The sequence below is a fragment of the Papio anubis genome, chromosome 3 (assembly GCF_008728515.1).
Source record: "Papio anubis isolate 15944 chromosome 3, Panubis1.0, whole genome shotgun sequence".
Taxonomy (NCBI): domain Eukaryota; kingdom Metazoa; phylum Chordata; class Mammalia; order Primates; family Cercopithecidae; genus Papio; species Papio anubis.
Genome location: NC_044978.1, coordinates 184,477,504 through 184,493,881, shown reverse-complemented (window position 1 = coordinate 184,493,881; position 16,378 = coordinate 184,477,504). Strand labels below are relative to the sequence as shown.

General features: G+C 53.6%; 1 protein-coding gene across 18 annotated transcripts in view; it reads left to right on the top strand.

Moving 5' to 3' along the window:
- PIGG (phosphatidylinositol glycan anchor biosynthesis class G) overlaps positions 1 to 16,378 on the top strand; it is a 44,752-nt gene that overhangs the window by 27,587 nt on the left and 787 nt on the right. For 12 of the 18 annotated variants that reach the window (XR_646504.3, XM_003890937.4, XM_009205933.3 and 9 more), the window contains 4 exons: positions 59 to 513; positions 3,643 to 3,834; positions 7,036 to 7,345; positions 10,702 to 10,865. Coding sequence is in view for 13 of the 18 variants with exons in the window: in XM_003890937.4 (XP_003890986.2) it covers positions 59 to 513; positions 3,643 to 3,834; positions 7,036 to 7,345; positions 10,702 to 10,865 (1,121 nt within the window). In the remaining 5 variants the exon portion in view is untranslated. Of the gene's footprint in view, positions 1 to 58; positions 514 to 3,642; positions 3,835 to 7,035; positions 7,346 to 10,701; positions 10,866 to 13,150; positions 13,890 to 16,378 lie in introns of those variants that run through there. The other 6 variants (XM_017955967.3, XM_021938174.2, XR_002521899.2 and 3 more) reach the window with 4 other exon arrangements.

The window sequence follows — 16,378 nt, the reverse complement described above, 5'->3', positions numbered from 1 at the left end:
CACAAGATGTGCGTAATTGTCAGACTGTCTCTTACAAAATGCGCTTTGCTTTTTACAGAACCCTGTGCATCCCAGCTCAAGGTGGTCAGAGCTAGACCTTCTTATTCTGCTAGGGACGGCGGGCCACGTCTTGAGCCTGGGTGCCAGCAGCTTCGTGGAGGAGGAACACCAGACCTGGTACTTCCTTGTGAACACCTTGTGTCTAGCTCTGAGCCAAGAAACCTACAGAAACTGCTTTCTGGGAGACGACAGTGAGCCTCCATGTGGCCTCCGTGTGGAACAAGGGCTTGACGGGGCCACAGCAGCGTGGCAGGACGGGCCTGCCTGTGATGCGCTGGAGCGAGACAAAGGCCACAGAAGCCCCTCTGCCTCCCAAGTGCTCAGAGGCCATGAGAAGTGGATGGTGCTGGCCAGTCCGTGGCTGATACTGGCCTGCTGCCGGCTGCTGCGCTCTCTAAACCAGACAGGTGTGCAGTGGGCTCACCGGCCTGACCTCGGCCACTGGCTCACCAGGTGAGAGCATGGACCTGTGGTCACAGGCCAGACTTTCTACAGCCAGTTGGTCACCTGCCAAGCTCTTCTTTTTCTAAATTGAGATCATTTTTCATATTAAGAATGGGATAGTATTTTGAGATCTGAAGAACTGGGAAAATATACTAAAACCAGTGTTTTTACTAGATACTAGAATTAGTGTTGAGAGGTGAATTTATTTGGGGGCTGGCCTAATAGGTTTGATTTATTAGTGCTGAACCACTGTAACTGTTCGTGATTGAAACCTTGTGTTTCAATGATCATGATATAGTAAAGATGTCATTTGGGGGTCAGGCTTGCTAATGGCTTGTTCTGGACGCCCCGTCCATGCCCAGGCTGTGTGCCCCCCGCCCATCACTCAGCGTCTCCCTGTGTCAGGCCATTCCTGCGTTGCTGTAAAGAAATACCTGAGGCCGGGTCACGTGTAAGGAAAGAGGTTCATCTTGGCTCTCAGCTCTGCAGGCTGCACAGGAGGCGTGGTGTTGGCATCTGCTCCTGGAGAGGCCTCAGGAAACTGGCAGTTATGGCGGAGGGCAAAGCAGGAGACAGCACTTCATGTGGCGAGAGCAGGAGCAAGAGAGGGATGGGGGAGGTGTCTGGTGCTTTTAAACACCAACTCTCTTGTGAACAGCCAGAGGGAGAATGTGCTCATTACTGCGAAGATGGCACCAAGCCATTCATGAGGGATCTGCCCCCATGACCCAGACGTCTCCCACCAGGCTCACTTCCAACCCTGGAGGTCCAGGGTCTTTTTTTTTTGAAACGGAGTTTCAGTCTCACCCATGCTGGAGTGCAGTGGCACAATCTCGGCTCACTGCAACCTCTGCCCCCCGGTTCAAGAGATTCTCCTGTCTCGGCCCCTGAGTAGCTGGGATTACAGGTGCCGCCACCATGCCTGGCTAATTTTTGTGTTTTTAGTGGAGACGGGGTGTCACCATGTTGGCTGGGCTGGTCTCGAACTCCTGAACTCAAGTGATCCACCCATCTCGGCCTCCCAAAGTGCTAGGATTACAGGTGTGGGCCACTGTGCCCAGCCTGAATGTCCAAGTTCAATGTGAGATTTGCAGTGGACAAACATCTAAGCCATGTCATTCCCCCAGACCCATATCCCACTGCCGATGATCCCCAGGGCAGCAGCAAGGATGGGGTCAGCCAGGCAAAGTGGGTGCAGCGTCTGTGGGTCAGCTCTGTCCTTAGCTCTCCTCCTTTCTCCTCTCCATCCTCCCTTTTCTCTCTCCTCACCCTGAAGGGTAAGAGCCGTGTGGAGGAATTCAGCCACCTCCTGAGCCTTTCATTGGCAACTGGAAAACCGCCTAGAAAGTGTAGCAAATCATTTCAAGCAAGGCTCAAAATAAGTATAAGAAACTAGGACAGAAAAATAATTAAGATTTGTCTAGACTTTAAATTTTAATTATCTGGCAGTGAAGACTTAGGAAGCTGAAGTAAAAGAAGAACAGCAAAATGAAACAGTATCTGCGATGAGAGCAACAGGCACGGGTTGTGGTCTCATCACTGCAGAGAACTCCTACAAGAAATGCCCAGTCCTAGTAATGAGGGTACTTCCGGTTAAATGACAGGGTGTGACTTCATACCTGCTGAGGCAGAGAAACAACTGAATGACGAGACTCAGTCTTGGTGAGCATGTGAGGATTCCTGGGGCCACGTTAGTGTCACGGTTCTTTTGGAAGATACTTGTAAATTTACATCAGAAGCTGCGAAATTACAGATTCTTCTGATTAAGTAATTCTTGTGGGAGGCTAAGCATTAACTAAATTACTAAAACCTTGGTAACCAAAGTCATCACAGATCGGGTCCTTCAGGTAATCTGCCTGCCGTGTGCCCACACGTTTCCTTTCCAGAGCAACCCCGGAGAGAGGACTTTGGTTGGTCCCCGCTCCGGAGGTGAGGAAGCGGAGGGGGAACGGGCTGACGGGAGGTTGTGCTGGGCACGCCAGCTTCGGGGTCGGATCCCAGGCATGTAGAGCAGGGTGTGTCACGGAGCTCCGTGTCCCGGAATAGCACTGTGACACCTTGTTCCTGACTTTCCTGGAAAGTTAAAGCATTAGGAGAGAACTGGCTGGCTTTCCACCCCACATGCAAGAGCCATCCCCCACCACATTATCCGCAGTTTTGCTTACCCGAGGTCAACCGTTGTCTGAAAATATTACAGTATTTTGAGACAGCGCACATTCATATAATTTCTGACAGTAACAATTACATTGTTATAATTGTTCTACTTTATTATTATAACAGTCCTGAAGATTGTGTAAAAACACGTGCCATTTTAAAAGTAACAATACAAAAAAACCCAGGTGCCCCTTCCTGGGGTGAGGCCCAGGCCCCCATGTGGCCCCAGTCTCCCCCTCCCATCCTGGGAGGCTTTGAAGTGAGAGCTGCCGTGAAAGAAACAGAAGGGAGCCCGGCCGTCACCGCCTCACGCTCAGGCCAGGGCTGGCTGGTGCTGCACCACTGCAGTGCGGTCAGGACTTCGGGCTCTGCTCTCTGACGAGCTGTCAACCTCTGCACCATCTCCTCACCCAGGAGCAGGTGACGGCAGACCCTGTGAGAAGCCATGTGGGTCTAGGGACATATCGTGCGTTACCGAGTTAATGGGAGAGGGTGGGAGGAGGAGGTGAGCTGGTAGATGCAGGCCTGCTCCCGAGAGGGTACCAGGGGACAAGAGGACTCTTTATATATTTGTCACCACCTGGCCTCTGGGCATCCAGATCTGATGATGGGAAACCTATTTGTGAATGAGAAGTGAGAGTTCAAGTTGACTGTCTTTTTTTTTTTTTTTTTTAAATAAAATGAGGTCTCACCATGTGGCCCAGGCTGGTCTCAAACTCCTGGCCTCAAGCGATCCTTACGCCTCGGCATCCTAAAGTGCTGGATTGCAGGCGTGAGCCACCACACCCCACTGAGGTTGACCGTCTTTTATTTGTTACACTTTAAGAACCTTTGTTTGAAAATAAAAACCAACAATTTCATGTAATCTTTGGTTTTTGGGAAAATCAGCTATTTTTTAATACAGTTCTTTGAAAGCCACTCGGTGTAGATTGATCTCATCGCTGTTTGTTTGCTGTAATGCTGGCATTCTCCATCTCATTTCAGCTCTGATCACAAAGCCGAGCTCTCTGTCCTGGCTGCCATCTCCCTCCTCGTAGTTTTTGTGCTGGTGCAGAGAGGGTGCTCCTCTGTGTCCAAGGCTGCCCTGGCGCTGGGGCTGCTGGGCGTCTACTGCTACCGGGCAGCCATCGGGAGTGTCCGGTTCCCGTGGCGGCCGGACAGCAAGGACATTTCCAAGTAAGTTAAGTGCGTGGCAGACATGGGGCGCATAGAACCACTTCACTCTTTGATGGACTGAGAAGACCCTGCCAGTCTTCACAGCACTGGAGTTCGGTGTTTGTGAATTGGGATTGTGTCAACAGCTGCTGGAGTGTAACTAAGAAAACCCCCCAGCCCCGTTGTTAGCACTTTTTATGTTTTATGTGTTACTTTTAGAAGAGAAATCACTTGGAAGTAAGATTTTTTAAAATTTAAAATGAAACCTTCAGGGTGTGTGATGGGACAGACAGATGAGTATGAATCGGTTTCTAAGTGAGTGGCAGCACGAGATGACCAGGGTTCTGTTTTCCTGGTCAGGGTGTAATTGGCGACGAGGATGACAAGTGGATGTTTCCCAGCGGTTGGGAGATGAAGCTTGCTGGAAAATCACACTGTCCTCATAATTTATAACGAGCCCCCATGAGGGGCCAGGAGCTCCTGCCGATCGGTGGGAGGGCTCAGTCAGGAGGACCGTTTTCTTCGTGTCAAGGCAGCCGTGTTTCTGATTTTAACGGTGTTGTGGTGGTGAAGCAGGCTCCTTCTCATCCTCAGGAGTGGGATGAGCAGAGGCCGTTCTGGAGGGCAGCTTGTAACATGTGGGTGACCCTCTATTTAAATTTATATAGCTGACTCTATTTCAATTTACCTCAAGAATATAAGCAGAGGCAGGAGCCTGGGATGGGACAGAGGCACGCCCACTGAAGTGTCCTTCACACTTGCAAAAGGGAACCACCAGGGTAATTATCCAGCAACAATAAATGATCCTCTCAGTGCGGTCAGTGCTCTGTAAAGGAGTCTTCTGGTTGTTAGGCAGCCTGTTTGCACGGAACAGAGAAGCATGTTGTGGAACAGTGGGCTGTAAAACGGTGGTATGACCCCAGCTTACTAAGTGTGTACCTGTTTTTTTTTTTCATACTTAATATGAAAGACTACATACTTAAAATACTGATGATTATATTTAGGACCCAAAATCATAGATTGTGGTCTTGCTTTTTACTTATTTTTGTGTTTTAGCAATGTCTAGAGTTAACAAGTGTTGCTTTTCTAATCAGAGCAAAAGTCCAGGTGACTGCTAAGGGCTGTGGCCAGTCTGAGGAGTGGCCGTGGGGCTCCGGGGCACTCCTGGAAATACTTCCTGGCTGAGTGGGGAGTAAGGGGTGGGGGTTAGGGTGAGCTGAGGCCTGGCTGAGGCAGTGGCAGCGTAGCAGACCCTCAGTGTGGAGAGGATGCTGACGGGCAGGTACCAGCAGTGTTCTGTGGAGATGTCTCAAAGACTGTTGACTTTGGAATCTGAGACTTTGGGCTCATCCAAATGGATGTTACATTTGGGGGTGTGTGTTTAGGATGCAGTGCGTGAATAAATTTGTTTCCTCGCAGATCTGTGCACTGAATTTCAGCATCACTCATCTGAAGACCTTGGCCCTCTTCCCTTCCCTGGCCTGCTTCCTGCAGCATGTAATTTGCTAGTGTCCAGAACTAGCCAGTGTGCCTTTTCTTTCCACACGCACTGCCTGGTTAACCTTCTTCCTGTAAAGTGCTTCCGTCCTTTGTCCCCATCTGTCCCGATTGTAAATAGGTCCTGGCCGCAGATGCATCCTGGCTCTAGATCATTGCAACAGCTGCCTCTCTCCTGTCAGTCCCTCAGGCGTTGCCATCCACTGATAGTCTGAAATCCTTTGCACTCAGTTCCTGACTCTCCTCCACTCAGAAGCCTAGGGATGGCTGGAGTGGAGGTGGAAGTGGGGTGGGCCTGGATGAGCAGCATCAGGTGCTGCCTGGCCAGGGGAGGAGGAAGACCCACCAAAGGCCCCAGATGATGCCTGCATCTGCTCACCACCCTCCTGCTCACCACCCTCCTGCTCACCACTCTCCTGCTCACCACCCTCCTGCTCACCACCCTCCTGCTCACCACTCTCCTGCTCACCACCCTCCTGCTCTGGCGTCCTTTCTTGACACAGAAACCAGTCCCTTCTATGAAACTTCTCCAGTGATTGTGACCTTTGCTGATTTCTCCCTTCTTTGAATGCAGATGGACCTACAATTCACTCTCAGCTTGGCACACACCTTGACCTGTGTGGGTTGCCAGGTGTCTGACCCCAGCTCCTCAGCCAGGATGTGGGCCTCTCGTGTCAGCCACACTGCCAGGCACATGGTATACAGCGCTCAGGCTGTTTGAACTAAACTGATTGAAGTTTAATTTCTTAATGTACAAAACTTTCTAAGAAAATCTAGTATAGGAAAATTCAGTTTTCACAATATTACGGTGATATAAAAAAACTATGATTATTTTAAATGATCACCTTTTGCAGGATATATGAAGTATTTCATTTACAAAATTTATTTAAAATACTATGTTTTAGGAACATACGTGTTTTGTAATATGAAATTTTTTGGTAATTGTATCCTTTACAGATAACTATCATAAGAGTACTTAGTATTTACTGAGCTTACTGTGTGCCAAACACTCTCTGCATTGCCTTGTTTAATTCCGAGGATGACTTTGTGAAGTGTAGAACCATTTTCTCTCCATTTTACAAATAGCAAAGCTGAGGGTCAGAAGTCTTGATTGACACGCCCCGAGTCGGAGAGCTGGTGAGCAGCAGGGCCTGGGCTGAGCAGAGCTCTGCCTTTGTCCAGAGCCCGCAGGTTGGACGACTGCACCATTGCATGCGTGTGCGCCTGTAAACGTGCAGGTGCTTGTGTCCCCATAACTGCATGTGTGTGTACCTGTAAATGTGCAAATGCTTCTTTAAGTCTGCCCAGTTGTACAGTTAACGTTTATGAACTTACGGCAGTTTCTTAGAGGTGAATGTTATACCAGTGCATTGAGTTTTTTTAATTGTCCAAAGCAGGCGGGCCACGAGGGCACCTTGGGTGGTGCCACCAGGTGATCCTTGGGCCAAATGAGCGAGATCTCCCTGAAGCCAACCCCAGCAGAAGAGTCTGCACGAGGACACACCTGTGGGCCTTTGGCAGCGGCTCCTCAGGGCTGCTGTGCGGAGACATGCCCTCTGCCGTGGCGGGACCTGGGGGGTAGGGAGGGTGCCGCGGCTCCTTTAGCCAGCAGTGCTGGGACATTTACTGGTTCCCTAGGCAGATAGGTGTGTTTTTCATGGGAAAATGTTTTTGAATTTTTCTCACTGGTGCTAATGAATCTAACTTGTTTTGCTTTTTTTTTAGGGGTATTATTGAAGCTCGTTTTGTTTATGTCTTTGTCCTTGGCATTCTGTTCACGGGCACCAAAGACTTACTTAAATCTCAAGTCATTGCTGCAGACTTCCAACTCAAGACTGTAGGTTTATGGGAGATACATAGTGGATTAGTTCTTCTGGCAGCCTTACTCTTTAGACCACATAATCTTCCGGTCTTAGCATTTGGTCTCTTGATTCAGACTCTCATGACTAAGTTCATCTGGAAGCCCCTGAGGCACGATGCAGCTGAGATTACTGTGATGCATTATTGGTTTGGGCAAGCCTTCTTCTATTTTCAGGTAGGTTTTCATTATTATCATGGGTAGAAGACTTCACTTTTTACATATTTATTTTGTATTTTTCTTTGAGAAAATTTTACCAGGCGTTGGAAAGTTACAATGTTTGTTTAGCGAAAGAACTGTCAGTATGGCATGGTGAATGATGCTGAACTCTCGGGTGTATTTTGTGAGATAAAGTACAGCCAGTCGTTTAAGACAGACGTCCCAGGTGTGGATGTGTGGGTGCTTAAGACAGCGGATTGCTGCTCTGCCGGGCCAGGCCTGGGTTTATTTATTACAAGCAGTTCAGGAAGCACAGACATCCAGTTGTTCACTTGCTTCATTGATGGATGTAATAATTGTTCTCATTCATGCCCTTTGCCCCGGTGTCTGGGCTGTCCACACTGGGGGCCATTTGTTCCCCCCGATTGTTAGCTCCCTGAGGCCTAGTGGGTCACAAGGGCTTCTGTCCAGTGTAAAGACCCATCTCAGACAAGCCCAAACCACCTCAGTTATGAAGAGACATAGATGGACAGGTAGACGGGGCCTCAGAGGGATCCAGCCTCATCCAGCCTCCCGGCAACCTCAGGAGAGCGGGCACAGGCCTGCTGGTTCCCTTCCAGCCCCGACTCCCATGCTGAGTCACTTTGCACCAGCTGAGCATCGTGGTTCCATTTTTGTCTTTACCGTGAGGTCTGTATTTTCTTGGTGTGCACCGCTGTCTGCCTCTCCGCTGTCTCATCCCAGGAGGCTGTGCAGTTCTTTGTGTCCCGACAGGGCCTCTCCTCCATCCTCTCCTCCTTTCCTGGTGTTCCCAGCCTTTCCCATGGAACAGCCCACAGTTGCAGGATTTTCTGTCTGTATGTCTGTCCCTCTGATCCTGAAGCCCAAAGGAGGGGTAGGCGTGACGTTACAGAAGTCTGTGTCTTCAGGTACAATGAGTAGGTGGCCAGTGGCTAGTGGCCAGCTTCTTAGCCCCGTCCTAGTGCTTCCCCGACCCTTCTGACCCACTCAGGCCCCTGCAGGTTTCCCTGCCATGTCCACACAAGGCACAAGGGTGTCCCCAGCAGAACTGCAGGCCTGGATGCTGGTGTCCAGCACGTTCAAGCCAGGTGGCCTCCAGCAGGCTCTTGTCACACCTTCGTTTCCTTATCTGTAAACCGGGGATAGTGGTCTCCCGGCCTCCCCAGGAGCCAGCCCTCCCTGGTCTCCCCCCTCTCCCCACGGCTCCTGTTTTGAGGCTGAGTCCACTGCCCCTTAATGTTAGATCTCCTTCGGGAGGAACCTGTGGCTTTGCTGCCCATCCCTGATTCCTGCCCTCAACTGGGCAGTTCCTTAACAGACCAGGGATCAGGAATGTGACTGCCCTTGCTCATCTGCTGGCCCTCCACGTTCACCCAGTCCCCGGGTCTCTCTGCCTCCGTTTCCTCCCTGTTTGATGAGGATAATTACGAAGCACGTCAGGACTGTTGGCCTAAATGAAGTCATGCAGGTAAAGCTGCTGTGCAGCTACGGACATGTCAGCATGGCTGGCAGTCTCTGTGCCTGGCTGAGCCTGCTCAGAGCCACAGTGGCCTCCCAGGTGTCCTCCTCCCCTGCTCCCATCGTGGCATCTGGGACTCTGTCCCTCTGCCGCCCTCCAGGGTCTCCTGCTGCTTCTGCCTGTTTGCTGTCTCCTCAGTCTCCCTGCAGAAGGGCTTCCAAGCAGAGGAGTCACATGACTGGGGAGGTGCCTTCCAAGAGAGGCGGTAGCCGCGAGTCCAGTGGGTCTCAGGGGAAGCCAAATCGAAGGGCTGGGGCCTATGACAACAGGGATAGGAGTCAACGCACATCTGTGAGATACTGAGGAAGCAGCATCAACATGACGTGGGGACCCCCTGGGCCCACAGTTGTCTGCATGGAAAGGGAGGAAGGAGTCAAGCTGGTAAACACCCAGCCAGTGTTTTGTGGACATGAACAGTTCTGATTCTGGAGAGGGGTCTTTGTTGGGCTTGGGGTCATTGGGCTTGATAGAGATATGTGCTGTCAGACTGTAGATGTCATGAGTTTCTGAGGAAAGGTCAGCATGACAGGCAAGTGACAGACATCAGAGTCAGTAAACATGGATCGTGGAGAGGCAGGGCCTGGGCGTGGAGAAGCAGGGCCTGGGAGCAGAGAGGAGGGGCCTAGTAGTGGAAGGTTGTACTCTTGGAGTGGAAAGGCGGGGCCTGGGAGCAGAGAAGCAGGGCCTAGGAATGGAGAGGTGGGGCCTAGGAGTGAGTGGAGAGGCGGGGCCTGGGAGTGGATAGGTGGGGCCTAGGAGGGAAGGGTGTGGATTGGAATGGAGAGGCGGGGCCTGGGAGTGGAGAGGAGGGGCCTAGGAATGGAGAAGCAGTGCCTAGGAGTGGAGAGTTGGGGCCTAGGAGTGGAAGGATGTGGTCTTGGAGTGGAGAGGAGGGGCCTAGGAGTGGAGAGGTGGGGCCTAGGAGTGGAAGGGTGTGGTCTTAGAGTGGAGAGGCAGGGCCTGGGAGCGGAGAGGAGGGGCCTAGGAATGGAGAGGCCCGACCTGGGAGTGGAGAGGCGGGGCCTAGGAGTGGAGAGGTGGAGCCTAGGAGTGGAGGCGGGTTCTTGGAGTGGAGAGGCGGGGCCTGGGACCAGAGAGGCAGGGTCTCTCAGAAGACCTCTTTTTGGGATCCAGAATCACTAGGAGCAGGGTAAGCTGTGTGGCATCAGCCCTTGCATCCTGCAGAGAGTTACCTACCAGGGCTGGGCCGGGACTGGCCAGAATCTTGACAGATGAAGTTTGACGAGACCAAGTGAGTCCTCATGGTCTGATACGTAAACCAGATGTGAGTTACCAATTTGTACCAGGGGCTGTGCTCCCCTGGCGACTGGCCTGCCCTCCTCCATGTAACCCACTCGCAGTGCCTCACCGTAGATGGCACCTGGCTGGGTGCCCGTTCTAGTCTTCAGCCCAATTCCCCCCTTGGCTGGGCCCAGCATCTGTACCTCTCAGGGCCATATGCGCCCCCTCGGATAGGGGTCCTTGAGGGGAGGTCCATGTGCTTAAGAAAAGTCGATGGGTCTGGACAAAGGTCTGAGATGTGCCGCAGTCAGCCAGCCAGTGTGTGTGTGTGTCCTTCCTCAGAGGGGGCCACAGCTTCTGCACGGACGGCTCATGTGCCCCTCCATAGCCTGGGCACTGCAAGCGGGGGAGGGGATGCCACCCAGGCAAGGCCAGCTCAGCGGTCTGAAGGAATGCCTGGGCAGCCACCTCTGACCACACGTGTGTCTGTGCTGGCATGGTTATCTGGGCTGTGTACACATTTCACGCTAACATCATGGCTGTTGATGCCACGTGTTGTGAGGCCTTAGTCAGCTCTTCTCCTGTATTCCAGGGCAACTCCAACAACATTGCCACCGTGGACATCTCCGCAGGCTTCGTGGGTTTAGACACCTACGTGGAAATCCCAGCCGTGCTCCTGACAGCGTTTGGGACGTATGCAGGGCCTGTGCTCTGGGCCAGCCACTTGGTGCACTTCCTGAGCTCAGAAACACGCAGGTGAGGTGCCCCTCTGCCGTTCAGCACAGTTCTGGGGGCCGGCTGCCTGGTTTTAAGGGTCATACTTTGTTCCATATGCAAGGGAGTCTGAGCTCCATGGATCCAACAGTCTTTTCAACAGTTTTCTTTTCCTTAAATAAGCAACAGTCCAAAGCTCAAGGGCCAGAGGCCAGCTTGGGCGGTCCGTGTAGGGCCAGGGTCAGGTCTGACGGGGTCTCGCTGGGCTCCCCAGGGTCGGGTCTGACGGGGTCTCGCTGGGCTCCCCAGGGTCGGGTCTGACGGGGTCTCGCTGGGCTCCCCAGGGTCGGGTCTGACAGGGTCTCACTGGGCTCTCCAGGTCACACCAGCACATGGTTTCTAGAGACACCAGAAGGAAAATTCCTTTCCTGCGACCCCGGGTTTATCTGCTTGCTGGTGGCCAGATGGAGGGTGGGTAGTCCTCCCCTTCGGGGACATGAAGATAAAAGACTGCTCTCGGCCCCCAGAGACCCTGGTGGAGCGCGCAGGACCCTGGGGAAGGCTCGTGGTTGGGGCCGTGCCTGTTTCGAGTCGTCCTTGAGTAGCTGGGGGCATGTGTCTTCTACACATAGGCTGATGAATTGGGTTGGAAAAACGAGCGGGGGGGCGCACAGGGAAGTTCAGAGACCTGAGTCCCGTCCCCTGTTGCTGAGAAATCCCTTCAAGCTGCGTCTGGCCTGCCCTCTATGCTCTCCTGCCTGGTCCGCCTCCTTCCCTCCAGTGAGCCTGAGGTCTCCTCACTGACACCCACACGTCTCCTGGCAGCTGTGTGCAGAAGTTCCTCCAGGGGACCCCAGATCAAGGGTGCAGCCCCCCCAATCCACACGCCTGTCTCCTGGCAGCTTTGTGCAGATGTCCCCTCCCCTGGGGGACCCCTGATCAAGGGTGCAGCCCCCCATCCACACGCCCGTCTTCTCTGCAGCATTCCCACCGCCGCACGCATTCTGCTTCCTCATGATGTTTCTCTCTTGCTTCCCCAAGAAAGGCGGCTTCGTGAGGCAGGGGCTTCACCAGCTCTGTTCACCACAGCAGCCTCCGTGCCTGGCCTGGCGGAGTCAGGCGCTGGGTGGAGTGCAGGGAGGTTGGTTCTGTACCTCCCAGCTTGGTCTGGCAGAGACCCCAGGGCCTGCAAAGTTACCTGACTCACATGTGCCTGGTTTTCTCGTCTGTAAAATGGGAGTTGCTGGGGGCTCAATGGGGGGCACTTAGAAGTGTTCACAGCCTTGGAGGGGCTAGTGGCCCCTGCAGCATCTGCCAGAGTGCCCTGTGCTCCACGCTTGTCCTTGCTGCCAGCCACAGTCACGAATCCCCGCAGCACCTGTGTGTTTCTCCGTGTGCTGAAATCGCGTCCCATGGCACGGCCTCCTCCACAGCAGGCGAGCGTCTGAGGCACATGCTGGGTGGCTTTCGGCGCGTCAGCCAGAGCTTTGCGCGTGTCCTGTGGTGACCAGAGGCCCCAGTCCTGCCGGGAGCCCCAGGGAGCACGCTGTGGCCTCTGCTGAGCAGTGAGGCTGGAGGGCTCCTACGTCCTCCCATGACTGAACAGTCTCTCGCGGTGCTGACTGCTGAGCCCCCATGCCAGCCCTCCCAGGACACTTAGAGGCTTCTCCTGCGGAGCTCCCGGTGACTCCACAGAGCACTCTGCACGTTTCTGTGGCCCCGCTCCGCCCTCTGGCTCTGCTCCACAGCCTCCTTCACCAGGTCATCCTCTCAGCTCCACCCAGGCCCTCTCCCCACCTTACTCCCCTCCCCAGACCAGCTCCTGAGACCCAGGCCACAGGGACCCTTGCCCTTGCCTCCAGACCCAGATGCCCAGCCCCGTGTCGACATTCCACAGAGGTGTCCTCGGGCTAACAGGACTGAGGAGCCCTTTACAGGACATGTGGGCAGGGCCCACGCACCTGGGCACACACACCTGTGCCCTGCCTTTGGGCTTTTCCCACCCTAAAAGGAGCTCCTGGCTGCTCACCTCCTGTGTTGAGGCTCTCACAGCATGAATGCTTCTGAGCCAAAGGAACCGTCCAATCCACCGTGGTGGAAGCACTCACGCCCAGCCGACTCGGCGGGCCTGGGCTGGACCCCTCAGTTACTCACAGGTTTCCGTAAGGGGTCGGGGAGCATTGGCCTTGCTTTAGCAGGGGTAGGCATGTGCTTCCCACAGCTGACATGGGAGCCTTTCCAAGGTGAGAATCGCTTCCTGGCCAGACTGCCAGACTGCAAGCTTCCCAAGGACAGGAATACCTGAGATTCACCTGTGTTTTCTTCAGGTGCCTGTGGACGCTTGACACGCCCACTTTGGGGCAGTCTGTGGACAGACCCCTGTAATTTACAGTCACCGCTGAGCTTGTCATCACAGCAGAAAGCTGAGGTTCTGGGGGCGGAAGCCACCAACAGACCAGCCTGGGAGACACGCCCCGTGGCGGGGCTGTGTGGAGACGTCCGTCCCGACTTAGGTTCTGTGTAGAAACAAACGTCTGCCGTGAGACCCCTGCTCAGCGCCCGCCAGTCTCTCAGCAGCTGACCTGGGATGTCTTTCTCTCATTGTCTGAGGCCAGCTGCGCGCTCACACTGGGCTTATAGAAACAGGAGGCCCCGTCCTCGGCCGTCCGGGGTGGGCTGTCAGCACGTCATGTGGTCAGGTGTCAGGACAAGCGGGCGTGAGCGCGTGGAGGTGCACCCACCTCCACCCTGGAGAACGGATGTGCTGCAGCTGTGCACGGCATGATCAAGCACTTGCTGTGTGGACGGCACACCTGCCAATGGCCAGCTGGGGACTGAGAGCTGGAAGCACTTGCCCGGCTCCTCTCTCTGTAGGTTTGGTCATTGGCCTTGCAGCTGCCCTGGGGCTTGCAGATTACAGTTTGATGGACCAGGCACTTTTCATCTCTTACATAGCCAGGCAGTTTGTATTTGGGAGGGAAAAAGACAAATGAAAGCATTTTTTTAAAGTGAGCTGAAGGCATTTTGATCAATTGGAGAGTATCATATGATACTTTTCCTAGTCAAGGAGCATTTCTCCTTCATTTTATAGGGTTTTCTCCTTCCCTTTTAAAAGCTTAAAGCATCAAGTTTTACTCGTGGTTTCTATTTTGTTTCAGTAGAGTAGAAAAACTGTAACTAGGTCTAAATGGTAGACAGAAAATACATTTCCAGCAGGTCAAAAACGTGGCCCTGAGTGGTTGGCAACCCTCTGTTCCAGGGGCTGGCGTCGGGCTGGCACCCCGGGCTGCCTGCTCCCTTGCAGTGCACATGGCTCTTTGCTGAGGTGGTGGGAACTGCAAGCCGCCATCTTCTAGATGGGTAACGCTAAAAACTGTTAAACTGAAGTCAAGGTGGTACCATGTCTAAGCCACAGCTTCCTGTGCGCTATCTCGGTAGGATGGGGCCACGGCCCACTTAGCCATGAAGCTTCCTGCAGAGTCTCTTCAACTTTTCCCAGGTGTTGCTGTCACCAGGGGGTGTGTCGAGGATAACTTGGGGTCCACCTCCCTGTGGGTTCCCCGCCCGTGGGACTAGATGCCAAGTGGTGACCAGCGGTACGGGATTGGGGGACCCGCCTAAGGAGCCTGGGCCTGGCAAGGAAACAGAGGCACCAGGGCCGCCCACAGGGAGATCCCAGGGTCTGAGTGTTTGACCGGAGTGCATGGCAGGCTGAGGTGAAGGAGTGTTTGGAGAAGCCAGGAGGAAGAAGGGGCCCTCCAAGGCCTGAGATGGCGAGCCAGTGAGGGGCTGAGGTGAGGCTGTGGAGGGGTCGGCCTGAGCTCCCTGCCAGAGACAGTCGCTGGGAGCACGAGGTACCAGGCACCTCCGGCCAGAGACAGCCCCGTCCTTGGCCCTTCGTGGCTGTTGACGCCCTTTCCTGAGCAGTGAGCACTGAAGCAGGATCCGCTTACAGGACACCCTCAAGTAGCACCTGGTGGAGCTGCTGGGCTGACAGGACTGAGGAGCCCTTTACAAGACATGCGGTGGGGCCCACACACCCAGGACACACGCCTGTGCCCTGCCTTTGAGCTTTTCCCCACCCTAAAAGGAGTCCCTCGCCGCTCACCTCCTGTGTTGAGGCTCTCAACAGCATGAATGCCTCTGAGCCAAAGGAACTGTCCACCATGGTGGAAGCGCCCACACCCCGCCCACAGTGGATTTTAGAGGCGCCTGGCTTTGTGTCAGCAGTGCCCTGAACGTCTGCACACTGGCATGCTTGCACGAGCGTCTGCGCAGTCAGCACAGGCTGCCCCGTGAGTGCTGGAGGTCATGCTTAGGGAGACCAGGCAGCCGCGAAGTGGGACTTGCGGAACAGAGAGCACAGACAGGTCAGCTCAGCACTCGCTGCTGCTTTTGCGGTGAGGCCACAAAGCCAGAACTTAGATTTGGATCCTGGAAGGCCCGGCCTCTGAGGGTCTGAGGGCTGCCCCCTGGGCCCTTTCTAACAGGACTTGATCAGAGGTCATGGATGAGGCTGGAAAGTGCCCAAATAATGGAATTTATCATTTTTCAATAATCACAGACTCACGGGAAGTTGCTTTGAGGAAGAGATTTATGTAATGTGTTGGTGGGTTGAAAACTAGGGGAGTACATTAACGTACTTCGAGGGGTGGCTCTTCCGAGAATGCTGTCTTTCCCTGTGGATTTGCTCAGCAAACCCCGCTGGGCCAGTGTCCCCAGACCAGACGGACTGACGTGGTCCTCCACACAACAGCAGGGAGAAAAGCTCAGAACTTGTATTTATGTTTATTTGTATCTCGCCCTTTTGTGATTTTCTGTTCATTGTTTGTATTTTATAATGCATGTGATATGGTAGCACATGGATATGTAATTTTTAAATACCTGTGCAAAGTCTGGGGGTGCGTTTTTCAGAGCTGTTTTACAGACAACGGTGGCAGACGGTGGCACTGCTGAGCAGTTGGGGCTGCAGCTCATGTCCCCTCGGGCGCCTCCATGCCTTGTGGAGACGCAGACCTCTGCCCATCCCAGACCAACCACATCCAGATTTCTGTGGGGGGGGACTCCAGAGTGGCACTTCCAGCACACACTGTAGGTGATTTTTATATACAGTTAAATTTTAGAAGCATTTCTGGAGAGCTCAAGGTGCGTGTATGGGACGTGGTGGCCCTCACCCATCCTTCTTCTGTTGACTCTGCTTCATTTTTCTTTTTTTTTTTTTTTTGAGACGGAGTCTGGCTCTGTCGTCCAGGCTGGAGTGCAGTGGCCGGATCTCAGTTCACTGCAAGCTCCGCCTCCCGGGTTTACGCCATTCTCCTGCCTCAGCCTCCCGAGTAGCTGGGACTACAGAAGAGCAGCCGCCACCTAAGCCAGGCCTGGTTTTTTGTATTTTTGAGGCAGGGGTTCACCGTGTTAGCCAGAATGGACCTGATCTCCTGACCCTCGTGATCCATGCGTCTCGAAGCCTCCCAAAGTGCTGGGATTACAGGCTTGAGCCACTTTGTGACCTATACCTTCATTTTTCTTCATGAATTTGTCTCTTGTGACATGTTGCA